Source organism: Achroia grisella, unplaced genomic scaffold (assembly GCF_030625045.1).
Source record: "Achroia grisella isolate CSIRO2021 unplaced genomic scaffold, CSIRO_AGI_Agris_v1 utg971, whole genome shotgun sequence".
Classification (NCBI taxonomy): Eukaryota; Metazoa; Arthropoda; class Insecta; order Lepidoptera; family Pyralidae; genus Achroia; species Achroia grisella.
Window position 1 is genome coordinate 672,699 of NW_026713077.1, and position 24,105 is coordinate 696,803.

General features: G+C 36.6%; 1 protein-coding gene across 1 annotated transcript in view; it reads right to left on the reverse strand.

Annotated features, from left to right (window-relative positions):
• Positions 1-24,105, reverse strand: part of LOC131854250 (uncharacterized) — a 185,965-nt gene that overhangs the window by 69,850 nt on the left and 92,010 nt on the right. Inside the window, exons 8-17 of the mRNA XM_059205381.1 lie at positions 6,657-6,999; positions 5,929-6,043; positions 5,423-5,542; positions 4,420-4,719; positions 3,581-3,687; positions 3,010-3,128; positions 2,014-2,102; positions 1,289-1,406; positions 640-737; positions 24-165 (exon numbers count right to left, since the gene is read on the reverse strand). Of these exons, the coding sequence (XP_059061364.1) occupies positions 24-165; positions 640-737; positions 1,289-1,406; positions 2,014-2,102; positions 3,010-3,128; positions 3,581-3,687; positions 4,420-4,719; positions 5,423-5,542; positions 5,929-6,043; positions 6,657-6,999 (1,551 nt within the window). The remainder of the gene's footprint in view (positions 1-23; positions 166-639; positions 738-1,288; positions 1,407-2,013; positions 2,103-3,009; positions 3,129-3,580; positions 3,688-4,419; positions 4,720-5,422; positions 5,543-5,928; positions 6,044-6,656; positions 7,000-24,105) is intronic.

Genomic DNA, 24,105 nt, shown 5'->3' on the forward strand with positions numbered 1-24,105 from the left:
GCGGGGCGGCGCGGGGTGCGTACCAGCTTGTCGGAGCGGTCTCCGGAGGGCAGCCTGGCGATGGTGACGTCGGCGCTGTCCTCGGGCGGCGGCGGCTGCTGCAGCCAGTTGTACTCTCGCTTCTCCACCGGCACGCCGCGCCGCTCGTAGTCCTGCGCCTGCGTCCTGCATTACAAACGTCTCATTCACATCCCACTACACTACGATCCTGATGTTAACCACTGTCTTCGTTCCGGCCGATTCATCACGATTGACTATTTGCCTTGACTTCGTGCTAATCCTATCATTATCCGCCGGGAACCTGCCATCGTGTACCGTCAGCACGATAGGGGTACTATTCTACTTTCGACAAGTAAAATATTACAGACTTTTGACCGGGTTACTACCGCGGTATCTCAGAGTACAAAAGTCTGCTTTAGCACCTTAGTGTCGCCTATTTTAGCTACCGAACGACGTACTTTGTAAATGTAAATTGTGTTTCAGTTGAAGGATGATAAATCACAATGAAAAAGCATACACCTAAGTATTCTGATAAAGTGTGCCATAGACGTCATGTGACGATAGCCATTTACCATCAGGTCAGCCGTAAAGTGTTATCATTGTAATTAGATAAAAGAAGTATTAATAATGTTCACTCACCTTAAACTTTCATAACAATCTAAACATACTACGGCATATTCGCTATTTTCTAATAATAATGAATTTTCAGTCCGCCTTTGCATTAAAAATGGGAATTCCTGAAACAAAATATACAATAATTAGTGCATAAGAAAGTTGAGGTCAAATTAATAATTAAAATTCAGAATTTAATGCGTTGGATAGACACTACAGTGTCTTTTAAACGAAAATAACTGTTAACTTTATGAAATGCATAAAATATTGAATTAAAACTAGCTGGCCGCCCCGTCATCAGACGACTAGTGCAGCATATATGCAACATTGGAAGCTACATCAAACAAGAAAAAATAGAGTAAAGTTGTTGAAAAATTTTCTAAATTTATTTTCTCATTCAGTTTTCAAAAAAAGTGTCCCTTTCAGATGCAAAAACACTTTCAGTGTACCCAAAACACGGGTATTTCTATGGTGGGTGGGTTGCCATAAATGTAGTGTAGGTTTTAAATATGTTGACCACACCTATAGTATTTGACTGTTAGTTTGTTGATGCCGCACAAGTGACAGTGGTAGTGGTGTTGTACGTGTTCAATGGTAGTGGTGCGTGTTGTACGTGTTCAGTGCTAGTGGTGCGAATTGTACGTGTTCAGTGCTAGTGGTGCGTGTTGTACGTTACCTTCATGTGCAGCGCCCGCACCCGCTTCCTGTAGGTCTTGATGCCGCACAAGTGGCAGTGGTAGTCGTGCGTGTTGTACGTTCGCCGCTCGGGCCCGCAGCCTCCGCTCGCTTCGTACCTGCACAACCACACTTATATCATACCGGCCTCCTTCGGAGCTGCGTATCCAGGTGCACAATACACAGCTCCACAGATAGGTGTCTACTTTATAACTAACGAAAGCATCTACTACACGACTCGTAGAAATACTCAACGTATTTATTTACTACCTGAACATAACTTTGTTTACATGAGATTTCCCCCGTTTTTGGTACATTTCTCATTATTAGTCGTAGTATGACGTTACATAGTCTATTGCTTCCCTCGACAAATGAACATTAATGGAATTTTAAAAATTGGTTCCGTAGAACTATAGATTTCTCCCTCCAAACTTGTGTCATGTTCAAATCACAACCGAAAAACCAAATAAGTAACCCACTAGACCAGACAGTACAGTATATTGTTGTACTTATGATTATATATCACACAATTTACATAATATATTTTTCAATTATAGCCTATGTGTTATTCTGATGTATAAGCTATGTTACCATAAAAATTCATCAAAATACATTCACTAGTTTTAGCGTGAAAGAATAACAAAACATCCATCCGTACTCACAACAAACCTTCACATTTATGACATTAGTAACATATATTATTAATTAAAAATTGTCAATACTTACCGCCTCCATTGGCTCAGCAACGAATGGTAACAAAATGTACAGACTAGTGCGGAGCCGTTCTCACGCAACTGCTCCGCGTTTGGGTGACTCTGTAACAAATTAAAAACATAAATAAATAAACATATACATCTACCACAGCGCAATCTAACAATCTAATGCCAAACTAACCAGCAACAGCTTTATAATAAGGAATACAATGAATCTTTACACACATAGACATACTATCAATACAGTATTGAATAGTCATATTTTTCTATTCTACTACTCATTTGGAAAATAGATCCATCACAAGAAACCTGCGTGTTGTTCTTTTAAATAAATGTTATCTAAATACAAACTACCAAATAGTAAAATTCACGAAACTAAATATATAAAAATTTAATCTAATTTATGTAAACAAATTGAAGGATGCCGAATGTTGACAGAAATATTACAAGTCTAGGCACAAGTGGTATCACGAGTGTCACATGATATTGTGATGTTCGTAGAGCTGTTCATGTATATAGGCGACGGTTACCATTTACCATCAGATGGGTAGTCAACTTCCTTTCTATTTCTTACATAAAACACCTGTTATTTCTGTGATGTTCAGCTTGTAACACATTTTGATAATAGAAATGTGATGTTCGCACTTTTGAAGTCATAGCTGTTCATGTATATAGGCGTATAACGGCATTAACCATTTACACTCATTATTAATGTAATCAGATAATATCAGATGGGTTAAGTCAACTTTTTTGCAAAGGAAGTGTTTTATTTGACATTTTCTTTTTCTTATAACAGACTCTGGTATTTTATTGTAAAACACCTGTTATTTCTGTGATGTTCAGCTTGTTTTCCATCCCAATAACATAAAAAAACACATATTATTTTAGTGATAATGTATTACCAGCAGGTAAATTGTGAGTTCTGTCGCCAATGAAGACAATGAAGAGATACCATCATACAAGCCACGACCAGTCTGTCAAGAGTGAACGACTAAAGAAAATGTGTTACCTGATGCGTGAGTAGACAGGGGAAGTAGGGCGCGTTCCCTTGCGGCTGCCCGTACAGGATCCGCGCCAGCGTGAGGTCCGAGTGGAGACCGCACAGGAAACAGTATATTGATGTACACGCTGCAATACACAACCAAACACACACACACATTAATATATAAAAGTAGCTCGTACAGAAATAACCACATTCTAATATTAAAAATACATCCTAATATTTATACTTCACATCCTCAGTGTAGAAGGATGTTTAGCACACCGTCTTACTTCCTAAGGCCATGGGTTCAATTCCTCACACGATACAAATATTTCTATTCATTAGTATGATAGTTTGTTTCGGTCTGAGTTACTAATACATTTATTACTAATGTATTTAATATATATTTAAATATATATATGTCCAGTACCCATAACTCTGTTCAAGCTCTGCTTAGCTTCTGACTAGATGGCGTTGTGTGAATTGTCCTGAGATATTATTATTATATCCAACGCTCAAAAATCTCTAAATTAGAATTAGACCAGCGTATATATGGTATATGGTAAGTGGGGATGGTATAATTTCAAATGTTACTCACCACTATTGCTAGCAACAGTTCTATCGGAGGTGGTTGACGGTGGTGTGGGTATGACTCGGTCGCCGTTCATCGACGAATTCGACGGTAACGGTGATGGTATATTATATCTGTAAATGACAACTTATTGGTTAAATTAACAAATATTATCTACTCCTTGATTCGAGCAAATCAATCTGTATTACATTTAGACGGTCTCGGTAGTATAGTGGTTTGGCACGCCGCAACCTATGGTCGTGGCTTCGATTCTTCGCTCAGTACAACATTTGTATTTATGAGTTTTATATTGGTCTAGGTGTTTTGTAGATATACTATGCATGTATGTACAAAAAAAGTAGGCCCTCATACGTATACCATTTTTAACGGGATAGTCGTTTGAAGACTGATTCTTAGACTAGCTGACACGGCAAATTTGTCTGCATTGTACTTACTTCACATTTATCATTGCATTTCGTTCAATTTACATATCTTTTTAAATGATAGTTGATGCGTATATAATTTTAAAGTATTATCAAAATCCATTTAGTATTTTTAGAGACAAAGAGTAACAAACATTCTTCCATCCACGTTTACAAATTTCTTTGTTGATAAAATATACTACGCTTACAACTCGTCCGTTTCATTCGAAAGCCGGTGGTATAATGTTTTCGACCGACTCACTGTACATAGTCCATTTCGTGCCAATCAAAATATCTTTATTCATGGTCTATTACAGACTCTTATGATATCTCAAACCTACCGTCAGCTCGGAGCGCTCCAGTGCTCCCGAGCTGACAAGAAACTCATATCTCATTGTAGAGCAGTCTCGCGTGGCTGTAAGTGACAACATGTATAATGTTCACCTGCGGTGTTCTAGCGGCACTCTCTCTGCGTCCATCATCTCCCACTGCCGCGTGAGGTGTCGCACGCAGCGCGAGCACGCCAGCACGCGCCCACCCCGCCCCCCGCCCGGCCCCGCCCCGCCCGCCGCGCCGCCCCCCGCCCCGCCGCCGCCCGCCCCGCCCCCGCCGCCGCCCCCGCCGCCGCCCGCCCCCGCGCCCGCCAGGCACGGGAAGTGCATCGCGTGCGAGTTCATGTAGTCCGCCGTCGTCGACAACCACTCCATCGACTGCTGCGGGAACAGGCCCGCGCACACGTAGCACCTGGTATATAACAAACGCAAATGACTAAATACAAATCCCTGCGGTGGAGCGGTTCGTCCGGGTGGCGTATACGATTTTCTCGCGAGCGATCCGCGGGAACGTAACCCCACCACGTGACTTCGGCCCGCTCCACGTGCGCCCACCGGACGCGACCCACGTGCTCCTACGCGATCCACTCGCCGACGACTTTACCACCCACCCTCATCCAAATACTCCTTCAGCATGCTACATAATAGACTGTAACCGGCCTCAACAAATAAGACGAAAATGAACGACGCTGGGGTGATTCACCCCAGCGGCGCCCGGGCAATATGTCATAGTCGAAACCCGTACCCGGGGACTGTAAGGGCCTGCGAAGAACCACAATCGATCAAATATAATCGACTCTATTCTGGACAATCATTTGACATAATTGCCCACAAGTACCTTTCACCATTGCTAGTGCTAGTGCTATGTGCATGGGATTTTTCAAGAAAGATTTCTTAAGAATTGAGAAATCTTTCTTGAATGAGCACGGTAAGCTACAGAAACCCTTTACTAAATAATAGGATGCTTGTTTGCCGTCAACGTAATATTAAAAAACTCTTATCCATAGTTAATCCATCACATGCATTGAAAACGCAACCATACATTCCTACCAATAGGGTCACTATTCGCCTACTATCTAACATCTTCCTACAGCAGATATTGCTACTCCACTCACCTATATAGACCCATGCCATTCTCGCCGGAGACGATCTGACCCTGGGGACTGGCGGCGAGGGTGTTCGGCGGCCGCTTGCCCGATTGACTTGAACTAGACTTCATATCGTACGGTTTAAACCTGCAAATCACCCGGCTCATATACCAGAGGTAAAAGAAAAGAAAATTAAAAATGAAATATTTACACAAAATTATTATAAAAAGAATAAAACAATTAAATAAATATAATGCGAAAAGAAAAAATATATAATGAAATAGACTGATGATCGCTTTGGCAGAGATTTTACTTTCTGTATATGCTGGTGGTCACAACATTCCCTAATTGAATTTAATAATTAATAATTTATATCGCCTAAGGATCGACTAGCAGGATCAGTAATTATATCAAAAATGAACAAGCTGCATATATATTTAAAATAAATAGTATATAACATACTTAGGACTATAGCAAAAGAGGAAATAAAAGAGGTATGTATACAAAAGATAATTTGGCTAAGAAATACTCACCTAATATTGTTTGAATGTGAGTTGTTATGCGCCGGATTAGGTTCGCCATTCTCCCCAAAAGCCGGATACTTTAGGGGAATGGTCTTATAACACGACGCGCAAATTTGAACCATACCTGCGCACACAAAAGGGTTAATTCACACCTTAAAATAAAATTATAGTACCATTAATAAAACCTCGTCAGTCAATAAAATTTTAAAATACTTTTTTCTTATAATAAATGTATTAAAAACATTTCTATGTATATTATATATGTACAAAAAAAAACGATATGTACTTGTTTATCTAGTACCCGTAACACAACTTTAGATAGCTTAACTCGGGTCTAAACTTTATTGACAAACAAATTGAGATTTCTATAAATAACTATAACTCTGGACAATTCTCAGAACTTCTTATTTGATACGCTCTCGACAAAATGGTCGTGATCATTATATGGAGTGAGACGCAGCTGTTATCCACTTTACCACAGCACGTCATTCATTCCTACTGGCCTAGTGATGGTAAGTGGTAACTGCGCATTCCACTACAGTTTTTTTATAGCACAGAGGACAAACTCGCTCGCGGCTCATCTCACGGTGACACCAGATGAACTGTGTGGTGGTAAGTAGTAACAGCGAATTCCATTCATAATTTTTCCAGCACAGGGGACAAACTCGCTCGCGGCTCAACTGATCGTAACCACCTGGTGAGCTGCAAACGAATCGTCGTCGTCACATCGCACTCACCCTGCGGACTGATGGGACTCGCGTCCGGATGCGCCTTGAGCGTGGTGATGAACGGGTAGTAGGGCTCCCGCTCGGGGTTGGCGCAGCAGTAGACGAGCCGCAGCTGCGAGCTGGGCGCGGGCACGCCGCACACGTAGCACACGAAGCTGGCGGTGGCGGGCGCGGCGGCGGGCGCGGGCGGCGGCCCGGGCTGGCTGGCGGGCCGCTCCAGCGAGGGCGAGTGCGTGTGCGCCGCCAGCGACTTGTCCCCCGAGCTGGCCAGGCTCAGCGGCGACGGCGGCAGCAGCGACGGCGGCCGCGTGCGCAGGCTGTACACGCGCTCGTTGGGCGCCACGTTGCGAGACTGTTCAACGTACATCGGACATTACAAACTAGTGGTCGCCACACTTAATAATTACCACCGCCCATACTTAAGTTAACATTCAGTAAGACTGTATACAAATAATATTAAAGACGAACAATATTAATTTATTCTCAATTTGACCACTGACTTTAACTATAAACAAATGAGTATATATGCCATGTCAAATACATGGTTAGTGTGTTTTCTTTCAGATTTAAAACATTTTTAGGCATAATTTGAAATATATATATTCGTATTCTGCACTCTTTCTCTATATAAACTATAAGAGTACGAGATCTCATACTCCTCCGTTGCATACTCAACGTATACCACTTGCATATGGGTTACTACTGGCACATCTCACGCTACAAACAAAACACAGGCTACAAATAAGCTGCTTTGCAAATTGCTGATTTCGGTTGTTACCGAAATCAGCAATTTTCATTTGCCAAAGGATGCCTACGCAGATGATTTCTACAAACTTTACCACTGGTAAATAAATTGTCAATATAAATAAAGAAGTGTTTCTTTATAATTTCCAATTAACAACTTTTCAGTAAACGCATATGAAAGTATACATGGCATTTCCATTAAAAAACTCAAGTAAAAATATAATCTGTCTCTGTTTGTTCTTGCTAAACTCCATACAGCTGGACCTATTTCGATGGGACTTTCACTGGCAGACAGCTAATATTATAAAGTGTAACTTAAGATACGTTGATATTTTTAAAAAAATCTGATTCCACGCTAACAGGTGCAGATAACAACTTATACATAATATATGCAAATACGAATTTCATTCTACAATGGTCACAAGAAATACAATAACGAAGCATTCCAGTGAATAAAACTAATTAAATGGCAAACACAATCACAGCTTACTATCAATGAAAATGAGATAAGATTACACTATCTGGTACACCCACCGTTCTTGTTCCATTGATCATGAGAGATTCCACATGTAGGTATGTATATAATGTCATGGCTTACTAATATGTGCCAACTATCTGTGCCCGCGGATTCACTCGTATGAAATTTATAGCCTATATGTTATTCTAATGTATAAGCTATATTACTGTAAAGTTTCATGAAAATCCTTTCAGTAGTTTTTACGTGTAAGCGTAACAAACATCCGTCCATCCATACTCACGAACTTTAGCGTTTATAATATTAATAAGATACGGAAATTGGCAAGGTTATTATGTTAGTGTTCTCCTTTAAATATTATCTATATATATATATATACTAATAATGTAAAACTGAAGAGCTATTTGTTTGTTTGAACGCGCTAATCTCAGGAACTACTGGTTCGAATTTAAAAATATTTATTGTGTTGGCTAGTCCATTTGTCGAGGAAGGCTTTAAGCTATTAACATTACGCTACGACCAAAAGGAGCCGAGCTGCAATGGAAAAAAAATTGCAAAAGGTGGGGAAATGAAACGCAGACGAAGTTACGCGGGTTAGCTATAGGGAATGCAATCCCGATCCCGCGGGATCCCGATCTCGCGAGATCTCGTGTAATTTTTCGGGATCAATCCCGACGCATCCTATGACGAGATCCCGTTCGAGATTGACGGGATTGTTTGTTTATTAAGTAAGATTTGAATTTACGTGCTGCACAAACTAATAAATCGCTTCAAGAGGAATTAGAAGAAACTCTGCGAGCTTCTAAAAGTCCTTTTGCACGTATATCCACGTCCACGAGCTTAGACAAATTAGAATCTATTTTAAAAAAGAAATGGATTTGTTTGAGTGTGGATCTCAAACAAAATATATATAATTGCTTCGCCACGCTGTTGCCAACCAGCGTTGAGTTGGAGAGGGCATTCTCAACAGCTGGGTACATTGCAACGGACATTAGATGCGTTTAGCAGATGAAACTATTAATACCCTTTGTTTTTTAAGGAGTCATTTTCAATCACTCTTTTCCTAATTCCCTTGAAATAAGCTTATTGTTTTGATTATATATATAATTTCCTTACAACCTGATTATTATTTAGTTGGTAAGATTAAAGAATAAAGGTTTTTATTTTCTTTCGAGTAATATTTTAGTTAACCTCACTATCACAAACAAGCAGTTATTAGCTTTTTCAGTCATCTGAATTCAACATTTTTTTTAAATTTAGACGGGATCCCGAAAATTCCGGGATCCCGCGGGATTGATATTTCTAATCCCGCGGGATCCCGAATTTGCAATCTCGAGTCGGGATTGCATTCCCTAGTTAGCTAATCTAAATATATATAACTCAAAGGTGACTGACATAGTGATCTATCAACGCACAGCCCAAACCACTGGACGGATCGGGCTCAAATTTGGCATGCAGGTAGATGTTATGACGTAGGCATCCGCTAAGAAAGGATTTTAGTTAATTCTACTCCTTAGGAGATATAATAGGGGATGAAAGTTTGTATGAAAGTTTGTCAATTTTAAACCGATCGGGCTGAAACTTTGCATACATTAATAAAGCTACTATGACGTAGGCATCCCCTAAGAAAGGGTCTTGATAAATTCCACCCCTAAGGGTATAAAAGTTTGTATGAAAGTACTGTAAAGCCGGAAAACTATACTTAATAATAATACTTCTTAACGCGAGCGAAGCCGCGGGCAAAAGCTCGTCATATAATTGTTTAGTGTCTTAATTTATCGAGGATGGACATATATCAAGCTACGACCAACAGGATCGGGCCAGTTCCTAAGTAATAAATAGTTGCTACTTTGAATAATATTCCATACAATCAATAATCTTCTTTATATAAAGTCTGTTAACAAACTGTTGTTGTGTTTGTTTGACGACCTCGGTGGTATAGCGGTGTAGCACATCGCTTTACGACCGATGGTCGCGGGTTCGATTCCTCGCACGGCACAAACATTTGTATTCATGAGTATGATTGTTTGTATCGGTCTGGGTGTTTTCTATCTATGTATATGTATCAGTTATCTAGTACCCATAACACAAGCTCTAGCTAGCTTAACTTGGGTCTAGATGGCTCTGTGTGAATTGTCCTGAGATTATTATTATTATTATTACTATTATTATTAAACATCGGACGTCACGGGGCGCCCCGCATTACTTATACTATATACATTTCACTATCTACATACATTGTATGTTATACGCTATATTATATGATACACAGTGACAAATAAATACACATTAAGCATGATAACATTTATCTACAGTTTTATGATTATTCCAAATTGTTTTATTGATGCTCGTAGCAATAACAATAGTAATTGTTCTCGGAGCGTTCCTCTGGCTGTCTGTTTTATCGTTGTAGATAAACGGAGATTACTTCCGTTTTCACATTACCTGATTGTCGAACGCAATAGTGGAATTATAGTTTCCGTATCGACGAGTTACAGCCCGAAAAGAATCGGTTTCAGTATTACACTACCCGATGACTAATTTATGTTTGGATTTAGGTACCACAATAAAACAAAAAAAATTGAAATACCAAACAATCTGATGTTCCACCTTTGTAAGTGGTAACGGACATCACGTTACCATGTGACGACCGTGGGTTACCATCCATACGTTACCATCCTATAGAACTAATATACCATGCTTTTGTACCCTGTAATTTCACGGCCTGCAAATCTTGCCTCTTTGCGAAATTAGCTTTAATTACAGAATTATTAAAATGTAAATAATAATAATAGTCCTGGACAATTTACACAGCGCCATCTATTCCCAAGCTAAGCAGAACTGGTGTTATGAGTACTAGACAACGAATATAATAACTTACACCAAATACAAATAACCATACTGACGAATACATTTTGTACTGAGGAATCGAACCGGCGAATCCACCTAAAGTAAAGCGGTGTGCTAAACCACTAGACCACCGAGGCTATCAAACGTATGGAACTCGAAGGAATTGCCATTCCATTCGTTTCTAATTTAAATTATAGAGCAATTAGAAAGAATAGAGTTCGAATTCTGTATCCGCTGTGAACACAAACATCATTGGTGTAGACTCATAATATAATAATGTTGTCAAGTTTTAATTATGTATGTCCTTATCATATCAACATCTTAACAGCTTAGCGGATTTTAATAATTAACGATACCTTCGTTAGATTGATAGTGACTAATGTACTGTAAATAATTAATTATAATGACACACCAAGCGTCATTTAGAATAGTAGAGACGCAAAATTAGTTAAAATAGAAACAATATAAAACATACATATAATTAAAATTAATAATATTCCACGCAGATGACAATTTTAAGCCTTTTCGTGTATTAAACAAGAAAGTTTAAAAAGGTTCCATGCAGACAATTTTAAGTACCAAAAACAGATTTTCACTAAATGCCTATAAAAGAACATATACACGGTACGGTACTTGATGTAAGTATCGTATATATGTTCTTTATAAGGGCATTAATTTAAAAAAGGTCTTTCTATCTGTTTATGCTTGTTATCTCTGAAACGGTTGAACCGATGTTGACGGGAATTTGTTCCGCTGATATCTAATGTTATATGGAGGTAAGTTAGGCTACGCTTATTGATTTTATTACAAAAAATAAAAAACGAAGTAGCGGGTAATAGGTAGATTGTAAAATAAAACCGAACTGATCCGACTTCTAAACCAAAATTATAAATGTAACTCTGAGTTTGTTATATTTATATTGCCCTAACAACTAAGTCAATACACGTAGAAATTGGTGTACTTAGCATTTGGTATTGAGGAGGAAATGACGCAGCAAAAAATGAGCGGTCAATGACATAATGATAACGAATGGATTAACGGCTGATTGCTCTAAGTCAAGATCCTCATACTACGAGATATAACTATATATCAGAAGGTTGTCATCATTCCCAAGCGTAGTTTTTCACTGCTTCAGTCCCATTTGAGCTAAATCGAACGGCAATATAAGGGTGCGATCATGACCATTACGACTTAGGTCATAATCTCACACTGCTGCTTCGGAGATAGACAATCTCTTTGACATTTGTCTAGTATTCTATCTGTTATCCGCTCTTAATTTCATACTTTTATATCACAAAATTATTGAAGGAAAAATAGATGGAAAGAGAGGAAGATGAAGACCAAGACACAGCTATTTCAAGCAAGTTAAAGAAAAAGTTGGAGTTGTGTCGTATCAACAGCTAAAAGGACTGATGGAAGATCGTTGAAGGTGGCGGGAGATCCACCGACAAGAGCGCAGCTCTTAAATTATGAAATGAAATGATTTAATAATTTCATAGTAAAGGAAGTGGTATTTGGGAAAGAAGAAAATATTTTAAAGAAATTGTTACATATGAATGTGGATGTTTATAAGGGTGAAAGATAATATTGCAAGAAAGGAAATTAGAAAAAAATCACTAATAAGATGACTGAACTGCGATAAATCGAAGAGAAATACATATTACGCCGACCCCAAATGAATGGCATAAGTAAGAAGCAGACGATGATAAATAAAAAGTGTCCAATTCTATAAGAGTGTTAATTAACTATTCCTGATTAGATTATCTATACATATAAATAAAATTGGAGTGTCTATTTGTAATATTGAAATAACCGTTTTTTACTACATGCATATGAATATAAATACGATACATACCCCAAATTAACATTTTTTACAATTTTCGTCTGTCTGTCTGTCTGTTCCGGCTAATCTCTGAAATGGCTGGACCGATTTTGATGGGACTTTTATTGGCAGGTAGCTGATTGTAACTTAGGCTACATTTATATTACAAAAATTCTTTTATTTTAGAGAAATCAAGTAATTCCACGCGGACGAAGTCGCGAGTACAGCTAGCACAAAATATAATAACAAGATGATTTAAATATTAGTTTTGTAAGATGTCTTTTTTTTGTTATTTATTATGGGCACGATTATCAACGTTACATTTAGTATACAAGAAGTGCAAAAATAAAAAAAAGAGAAAAAACGATATACTTATTATGGGTACTGTAATACGGATGGGTCGGTTAGCAATACAAGCTGATACCTAACGTATAACAGAACAGGGATTTTCGAGCACAAACGTTTGTTATATGAAAAGTGATAATGTATGATAAATTTGTATGCTGTCAGATTAGTGAGTGATCCACTAAATAGGCCTCAATTAAAATTTACAGGCAAGATTCTTTATACCTACACAATAAGGAACATTGTCATTGATATAAACTAATCACTGATTCTCCATTAAGCGTGTTTTTTTATAAACTAAGCTAGATTATACTTTATCTTTACATAATACATAATACATATAAAGATATTTCGAGTACAGATTAAAACTGTTTGGCCGTTATCAATAGAACGCTATTTGCTTTTATATCACCAGAAGATTAGTTTATCGCGTCGATAATAACTAGTTATACTTGTTCAATCTCGCTCCACACAGGAAGATGACGCTGGTACTTTTCTATTATAAATTATTACGCTTTGTAGATAATAGTGTATTTATATATATATATATATTTATTATATACCACGTGTGAATAAAGTGTTATATAATTGGGGGGGCTGGTCGACAATAAGCGTAGGAGACCTGAATTATGTGAGGTCACATTTCTTTAAAGAACCAAATTTGTATTGTTAACGAAATATTTCAAATATTTACACAATCTTTCATTATCCTTATCCATAATTCCTTATATATACGAAACTATATCGGTCTATCTGTCCGTCGCGCTTGCACGCCAAAACTACTGGACCGATTTAATTTTCGAATGTATAATAATTTGGTACATTAGGGTATTGACCCTGAGAAAGAACATAGGCTACTTTTTAATACGAAAAAAGGTTTTTAAGAGGTTGAAAAGTAGAAGGAAGATTGCATGGAAGTAACATTTTTGAAGTTAGAAAATTATTTTTTAGGCTTAAATATAAATAAATATGACATTCAGTTTATAAAAAAATTCACTCTAAGGGGTAAAATAAAATAAGGAATGAAAGTTTGTATGGCAATCCATCATTTTTGAAGCTTTTTGTAAATACAAACCTAATATACATAGAAAACGCCCAGACCAACACAATCAATCACACTCACAACTACAAATATTTGTGCTGTAGGAGGAAACAAACCCGCGACCATCTGAAGTAAAGCGCTGTGCTAAACCGCTAGTCCACCGTGGCTACTAATCACATTACTGACAGTCCCCTCCCCTTTCGCAACAATTACCACATGTGGACTAATCTCCTCACGTACTGACCATGCGTTTATACCTGACCCGAGGGTTATCAGTTCACCCCGGCCCGGGTCGGGAGATAGCCTATAGGTACATAACACAAACAAACATATAAATTCTGATATCACCCCGTTATCATATTAAAATATTAAAACTTTCTCGGCGTTTAACGCACGCTCAAAGCAAACATACAAAGTTCAAATGGTCGATTACGTCGCGAGAGGTACTATAAATTGGAATTATTTACTTGTATTTATTAGTAAGATACGAAAATATATATCCCTCTTCCTTAATCTATACATATAAATAAATAACACCGTATTTATATTCATTGAATATAAATACGGTGCATACACCAAAATAACATTTTTTACCATTTTTGTCTGTCTGTCTGTCTGTTTGTCATGCATATGCATGTAGTAAAAGACTGTTATATTACAAACAGACACTCCATCATGAGACCTTTAGGGAAATGGTTTATTTATCGACAGGAAATTATTTTAAAAATTTGAAACTAGTACAATTAGACTTCAAAAAAGAAGAAATCGATAGCTTAGCTAGACTTGTATTAGATGGTACTATAATGATATTAGTTTATACTTCTAATCTAGTATTTTTTCTAATAGTAAGAATATAAATACGGTGCATACACCAAAATAACATTTTTTACCATTTTTGTCTGTCTGTCTGTTTTTTCCGGTTAATTTCTGAAATGGCTGGACCGATTTTGACCAGACTTTTTTGGTAGGTAGCTAATGTAATAAGGAGTAACTTAGGCTACTTTTATTTTTAATAATATAGTTCTATTCACGCAGACGAAATAAAGTGCAGTGTTATAAAGTTAGACTGTATAGCGTCATTAGTCACGTCGACAGTTGATAATAACTCTGCCTACCCCATCTGAGTTAACAGCGCCTCGTAATACTAATACCTGCTACATCTGCATGTCGAAAAAATAAAAAAATATATATAGGGGTGGATATCCCTTACCACTTGAAAAATAGATAGTAGCCGATTCTCAGACCTACAGAATATGCATATAAAATTTCATAAAAATCGATCAAACCGTTTGGGAGGAGTATGGTAACTAACATCGTGACTCGAGAATTTTATATGTAAGATTTAACTTAATTGTGATGTAAGTACCCTACGTACTTTCATATGAATTTATTGAAAAGCTGTTAATTTGAAATCACAAACAGACACTTGCAATTTTATTTATTTGTATATATTTAGAAAACAACGACAGAGAACAAACGCTATGAGAACCGTAGCCGCATTCCATAGTAAATCCCCCAAGGCCACTGCAGATTACAACAACAGGCAATGAACTTTGTGTTATCGCTTTATGACGTTTTATCAACAACCTAGAACTACTGGGAGGGGAGGGGATTGTTAGTAATGGGGCCGCCACTCCCTAGCAATAGCAATTTCATTCATTCATAATTTAAAAGCCATGCTTCCGTCAGTGGAGCTCTTACCACTTTCCACATCTTCCATCATACTCTATATTGATACGACACGACTTCAATTTTGCTTTTAATTTGCTGGATGTAGCTATTCCTTTAGTCTTCAACTCCCTCACTTCCCTTCTATTTTTCCCTTAATAACATTTTTGATAAATTAATCGCGCCGTATCAAGTGTCCTAACATTATAATCGTCTATTTTATATGTACTATATAGCAATTTACCAGAGGTAAACTGTTAAATATCTGCGTGGATACATCAGCCTTACTTACTTCAGCCGCCAAGCTTGTTTTATGAGCTATCTCGCTTGTAGGATCATATTAGGCAGTGAAATTACAGAATGTCCAAAAATGTTCTATGTGAATAATTAAATTTTGAGTTTCAGTTTCAACGGCAGAACAGTTGAACTCTCTCCTAATGTCAGTTTCCATTCAAATGCACAAAATATAACATAACATTTACATAATCCAAATCACCCAAAAACCGGTGATTGACTTCTATGAGTCAGACTGTAACATATCACCATCACAATGTAAGTTTCCGATCTTATAAATTATTATAATACATCAAACTTTAGAAATACCAGGTACTGACTGTTAAAGATAGGTTACGTGTGTATTTCTAGAAGTTCAAACACGTAAATAACGATGGGCCATTCGCTTATTTGATTTAAACAAAGTAATAAATGTTATTCAAAGTTTAAATTAAGTATCAGTGAGCTGGCTGCCAAGAGCGGTGCCCTCAAAAACTGCGAGCCGCGATACTAACTGACCTTGGTCAACGCTGCGGTTCATTTATCTTAACATGACTAATATACTTGACATGGCGGGATGCATGTAGTGATATCTCGTGTGCGACGGTTGCATTTCCATTACAAACTAGCTATATATAAACTATTGATCATCATCTGCTTCTTCCTTATCCCATTTATTTTTGGTCGTCGTAATATGTTTTTCGCTTCCATTCATGCCTGTCATCATTAGACTAGCCAACACAAGGAACGGCCTCAAACTGGTCAGATTCTCATTAGTCTCAAGTTGCCTCCACTGACAACTGGTCATTTTCTCAATGAGGCATTCACCGCTTGCGCATTATATACTTCCTTTCTATATAATCTATTGATATATGTTATAAATACTGCTATTAACTATCCATAAAAAATCTCACATAATGCATATATTATATATATTGAATAATTACAATTTGTTCACATAGGACATACATTAAAGCTGAGTGGAGTCATTTCAGTGCCTATAATTTTATGTTTATTTTTAATTATCTACATGGTAAATTAAGTTTAATTATATGTACATTTTATTTGATTCTTTTTTTCGTTTGTTTTTTATATTGTATTTTTGAAGGGCACTGAATAAAATATTTTTCTTTCTTTCTTTCTAATATAGTCTCCTAAGAATATCCTTCAATTCTTGTCCGTTACTGAACTAAGTATCATTAGGAGCAGGTAGTTGTAGCGTTGAATAAGAGCGATCACAATAGATCTATATAGGTCGCAGTGTTACAGGTCATAGCACCTGATAATAGCACAAACCTCTCAACAAAAAAAATATAGTCCTATTATTAAAACTTCGACTTCCTATTTGTTATTCGGTGTTAGTTTAGTTTTGTTATGCTGAGTTAAGTAAGTGATATATAGAACTGCTTCGCACGCTTTCGTGTATGTACAATACAATCCTAAAAATTTAGTAAATAGACAACAGTCACGTTTCCAACTATATATAACATTAGAACATATATATATTTAAGCGGATTAATAACAATGAATTGATAAGGCCGCGGTGCAGATAAGCAATCATAGGGCAAAGTATACAAACAAAAAGTATATGACTTTATCAATAAAATAGGACAAGCCGCTATTTTAAAGATAAAATACTTTTGGCGCGTGAATTAGGCGCGAACGTATACACTTTATATTATGATATACACGAAAAATGTATTGAGCTTCTACGATATACAATTCATTCATAATTTAGGAGCCAAACTCTTGTTGGTGGAGCTCTTGAAAAATAATAAACTATCAAAATTTAAAAGAAAACTTTTTGACGTTCTAGTTAGTGAAATATACTACACGGTTGACGGTTTTGTCAGAGATACAAACGATAATGTAATACTGACATGTATAATTATTATAGAGCCTATTGAGTAGTCCAAATCAATATTTTTTTGAATCAATGTATATCAACTTTTAATACTAAATTTGTATACATAGGTAGATAATATATTTTACTATCGTGTATATATACCACCAACTATTGCCAGTGTGTCTATGTATCACAAATAAAATAAGTAATATAAAAAATATTTAATTGCAAATAGACGCTATTTACAATTAAATATATTTTAAATTTTTGCATACATAACAAAAAGAGGGAGAACTGATGTAAAATTCAAAGAACAAACAAATTCAAAATAATAGTTAATAACTAGGACACAGAAGCCTGATAAGATATCCTATGACAGTTTACACTCAAAGAACAAAGAACTCAACAATAGTTACGTACCACAGCAGAAGAACTAAATCATAGAATGAAATAAGATCATAATAAGAGAGTGCAAGGACATTGTACAATAAATGCAAATACAAATAAGAAAAATCAAAAACAATACGTAGTCAAAGCAATACCTAAAAAAGAAACAGATATATCATTCTATAAAATTTTTAAAATCAACGAAAGGGAAGAGTATCTTATAAGACATCATACTACAATACCAGATACACATAACGAGCCATGAGTACAGAAAGTAAAAAAGATGATAATTGATAACAGAAACATAACTCAAAGAACAAAGACAAACATATAGACAATATAATAAATCACACAAAAAGAATACAAGGAACAAGCAGCAAACTGTTCGCAAACCGAGCTCTGCTACATATCTATCATACTTTTAACAATTAGAGGAGTAGAAGAACGAGGCAAGCTCAATTTTGAGTTATAGGACCCAAATACATGTTTCACCGAGATATATTTTAAACAATAGACAACATTGTTTAAAATTTATCTCAAGGCTACCTCTGTCTCACCTACTTTAACCACCAAGCTTTGTACGATGTGTTTCAGTGGAAACATGAGGTAAGGCAGTGTAATTGCAGCATACGGAGGCATGACATCTTAATTCTCATTAATGGCAAAAGTGATACTACAGAAGTCATAGATTGATATGATAGGAGGACGACTGATCACTTACTTTCAGTTTTTAAAATTACATAAAGAAAAGTGTTTCAGATAACTATGAGCGTATGTTTGTGGTGTGAGATAAATAAATAAACGCACCATCATCCGCGACAATTAGAGCACGTAACATGCCACCGTCTACCCAACGGTACGTACCAATACATTGTACAGACAGCTAAACAAACACAAATACTAGTAATGCGTCACCGTGTCACCTGAACACACTGCGCTGCACGTCAGCGGCGCCCCCGATTGTGTACCAGCAACTATATCACGTACAACTACGCTTTTAACGTTCTCCACCAAAATGTTAGAGAAATTATGGCATCACTTTATATAGGCGCCAGCACTACGCAAACACATGTCTATATATCCATCTTCACAACAAATCTCTTACAGGACTTGCTGACAAAACCTAGAGCCATTAGCTTTTGTTCTGACATACGACGTCAGCTACATTCAGAACTCGTCTCATGCTAGCCACGCTAGTTCTGAAGACCCTTTACTACTTCATCTGACTACACGACAAATTTGATCATGATAGATTTGTCTAGGTCTTCCACGACTTGTAAGACTACACGATATCAAAGACAACCGTCAAGTTGTGACAAAATTGAGCAAAGAAACACTAGCTTTTAGAAGTTAGCACTGCACTTATGACAACGAAATATAAACTGAATCTGTGCAGGTGGCCAGCAATGTTAAAATATTATTCTAAAACAAAGTCCTTAGACTGTTTAAAAAATATTTCTGTAATTTGAGGTGGATCTGGACCAGCTGGAAACCTGTGCAACCAAGATCAACTTGATATCTGACGGCCGGATAACCAGTCAACATACTTCCTAGAATCTACAAACTTAACAGAAAGATAGCAATAGTCTGGTGAAAGATGTCGACACCAAACCAATTATATTTTATCAAGCCAATATATCTGAATATTATTCCTGTACCAAGAACTGCCTTATGGTGAGCTTAAAAGAATCTCGGAATTTCTACATGAATTGAAATATTTCTATTCTCTTATCTCAGTTCCATCTTTTTATGTGTAGCAAGTTATATCATAAGTTCAGAAAGTAGTTGCCTTTTAAAAATAAGTAACAATGACATTAATTCATAACAGATTCTACAGTTTCAGTAATTCACTAAATAGAAATCATCAAATCAAGTCAAATTTAATTTTAACAATGTTTGGATTTGATTTCTTGGTGGGTATTTTTTTGCATGTAGTAATTCCTACCGTTGGGCCTATAGTTTACCATTTCCAGTGTTACGAATGCAACATCTATTTGAAACACCTATTCTAGTTCTAAAGCTGATTCAGATATCAGCTTTAAAACTTTAATCTAGAATAAGTTGTTACCTGATACCTTAAGACACAATATTTAATACATAGAAAATACAACAAGTGATGATTAAAACCACCGGTATTCTAAAAATAAATATGATCAGACATATATTAATTCATTGTTTAAGCAATAAAAAAATTAACACGCCATAAATTTTATGCGATCATAAATTACATGAGTAGCAAACGTCTAGACTATACTATATGATTCAAGGAGCGGCAGTATTATCATTAAAATAGTAGATATATTATTTTGAAAAGATTTGACAAATAATGGTAATACAAAAATTCAATAATCTATACATATGAATAAAATGAAATAACCGTTTTTTTACAACATGTACATACACCAAAATAACATTTTTTGCATTTTTTGTCTGTCTGTCTGTTTGCTCCGGCTAATCTGAAATGGCTGGACCGATTTTGACGGGCCTTTTTTTGGCAGGTAGCTGATATAATAAGGAGTAACTTAGGCTAATTTTATTTTAGAAAAATAAAGTGAAATTCCACGCGGATGTCGCGGGAACAGATAGTAAGAAATAAAAACGTTGCTTATTAAGATATATAATAATGAACTTTTTAATGTGTACAGATTTCTTATCAATATATATAAGAAAAACAGTAAGTAGAAAAGTAATAACAAAAGGCGGTCTCGTCGCTATAAGCATTTTTGTACAAAAACCTGAAAGAGAGGATTCATGTACATAGAATAGGTAGGTAGCACACGTAGTTAGGTAGGTAGGTAGGTAAGACACTATATTTACTAAACGAATAAATAGATACAGTCAACCCTCCTATAACGCGGTGAGTGCGTACCGCGTTGTATGGAAACCGCGCTATAAGAAACTCGGATTTAACCGTACAAACCAGGCTAATTCGTAGCGCGTTCTATGGAAACCGTCTACCGCGTTGTATGGAAACCGCGCTATAAGAGACTCAGAATAAGTACAAATCACATCATTCGTACCGCGTTATATGGAGACCAATAAATACAAAAGACAAGATAAATTATAAATTATTTTTATTGAATTGAAGAGTATGAACTTTTCAATTCAATAAAAATAAGGAAATGATGAAAAAAATGAAACAAAAACTAAACTAAAAAACTGTTTTCCAACAAAAACAAAAGAAAGACTTTTGTAAAATGATGTAATCTTTCAACACTCATCCTCACTGTCAGATATGAGTCGCCTAACTCGCCTTCTTTTAATGGGCAAAATGTCTTCCTCGCTTGGTTGATCTTCACATTGGTTTTAAGCGGCTAAGACATAAGCAGAACGTAGTTTTTCTATAGTTCACGCGACAATGTAGTCAAAAGATCACATATATATCTTTCATGTTACAGTTTCTTTCATGGCACGCTGTCGATGCGAAACTATTTAGTTAATAGAAGTGGAAGATAGCGCATGATCATTAAAATAGGAGCCCCACCCGTGAACCACGCTGATATAAACATATCCAGTTAAAATCATTCATTGGGTGCACGGAAAGAACTGATGGGACGTTGTTGAACGGAAACCGCGCTGTAAGAGTACCGCGTTATAGGAGGGCTGTCGCAATTTCAGCTCCGCGTTATATGGAAACCGCGTTATATGGAAACCGCGTTCTGAGAGTACCGCGTTATAGGAGGGTTGACTGTATACGTAATACAGATATATACATATATCATTGCACATATTTAATAGAAATAACTTTCTACATTCTATTAATATTAGTAGCATTAATGAATACGATGAAGAAATATGTGTTAATAATAGAAATGTAAATAAGTCAAGGAAAGACAACAGAAAATCTCAACCAGAAAAAGTAGAAACTATTATTAAAAAACACCGGATATGATCATTCTATTAACGAAACTAGAGAAGCTAGTGAAAAAATATTTCCAAATGATCGAGGAAAACATCCAGAATAAACAAGATCAGAACAACAAGGTTGGGATCATAACACAACAATATTAAATCAACATTTAATGAAGATTTTTATCTTGGTTCATTGTAGGTTAAAAAATTATAAACAACATGGGCTGCGACAAACAAACACGTTATGAAACAACTACACGTGACTAGGATAGTGAAAACCCAATCTATACCAACATAACACGAAGTTTAAGACCTAGGCACACTTGATAAGAGCACTGTTACGCGCCAACATCAAATCCAAGTTCCATATACACAACAAGTATACGATTGACAAACAGGGGCGCTAGTGTCGCGCGCACCGTCAACGCGTGGACGATAAGAAATAATACCTACCAGCGATAGCTTAATCTTAAGAAGTCACTCGTACAAAAGTCCATTTGCATCGATCAAGTGATATATGTGTTTGTAACGGTATTATCTTTGACTATTATAACGATATTTATACAGCCATCCTTAAATCAAAAGCTCTTTATGACTATAAAACCTCCAATTTAGATATTAATGTAGGTACTTATACTACAAATTGTAAATATGGAAAATTTGTAGTAGTTAATGTGAAGAGAAGAGAATAAAATTACGAATAGTGCGGTGACATATATCATGAGACCAAAGAAAAACTTATCGAAAGACGAGTCATTTGCGATACCTCTGTCTCGCCGACAAGAATAATTGAGGAAGAATTGCTAGCATGCTCCCAAGTTCACGGTACTCAGTAAAATAACGAGATATTGCGACTAAAAATCATCAAGTCCGGCTCGGCAATGGCAGAGATAACTTTGGCACTTCGAGTGCACGTAGGCTACTGTAGCCGTTAACTACACTTGATTGCGAAGCACGTTGTAAAAACAAATTTATAAATATGGTTTTGGCTTTAATTCTACTGTAAACAATAAATATAAGTGTAGTAAATGAAATTTCCCATCAATTACTACGCAAATTATCACCATTAAAGTATGAATTCTTATGACTTTTTTCGCTAAAATTAGCTTTGATTGTTTGTCTGTAAGAGTTAGAGTTTTATAACGTAAAAGACGAAATGATACAAATTACCAAATAAATATATATTCAATACAAAATTTAATGCCACGCTATAAAGTGAAGCCACTGTTAACAATCAAATCGGTATCGTTCAAGTATCAACCTAACCACAAACTCACGAAGGTATCAAAATTACAAATCCATAGTACCTTGCCGTTAACCGGCGCACTGTCCTGTTTCGCGCACATGTGCTCCAGCATCCCATTCCTTGTCTCAACCTGCTTTAACAACAACACCACGTTAGCACTATAATATATAAGCACCATCACTAGTAAGCTAGATAGATACCTCGCGCAACATAGGCACCAAATATTTGCCCTTGTACCACATCGCGTACACGCACCCAGACCAACATTATCACTGATGCCGTACACTCGATGTACAACCGAAATTATTTTATCAGGAAATCACAAATCGATAACGTATCAACTCAAATATCCATCGATACGATTGAACTTACTTCGTATTCAGATATGTGTCGGACGTACGTGCACACGGTTACTTCGCGGCCGACTGACGTCTCCGTCTGAGAGCGGAGCGGCGCGGACGGTCCTGCCACCGAGCATGCGATGCGGGTCACATCTGAGTTTTCACTAGTTGTAATCACATCGTCAAACAGTTCTACGAACTACGTAGCTACCGTGTATGTTTACATGTAATGTGAAAGTCCATTAGTGCCCGATATTGCCTAATACCTTTGTTTAGTCACCGTAGGTGGTGTGCATGTTGCATTTATATTATGCATTAAGTGGCGTTATATCCGCGTGGTGACGGATTGGGAATACATAATGTTGCTACACTATTTCATTACCAACATGTCATAACAGCCGATATGAAGAACTGAGTACATCAAACCAATGCAAGAGGAAAATAGGAAAAAATTAAAAGACAATTACTATCGTAAACATACCTAAATGAATGACACCCCGGTAGTCAAGACGCTCTATTCAAACAAGAATAGAACCTCATACCATGGGGATTCAATAAATTTGTGTC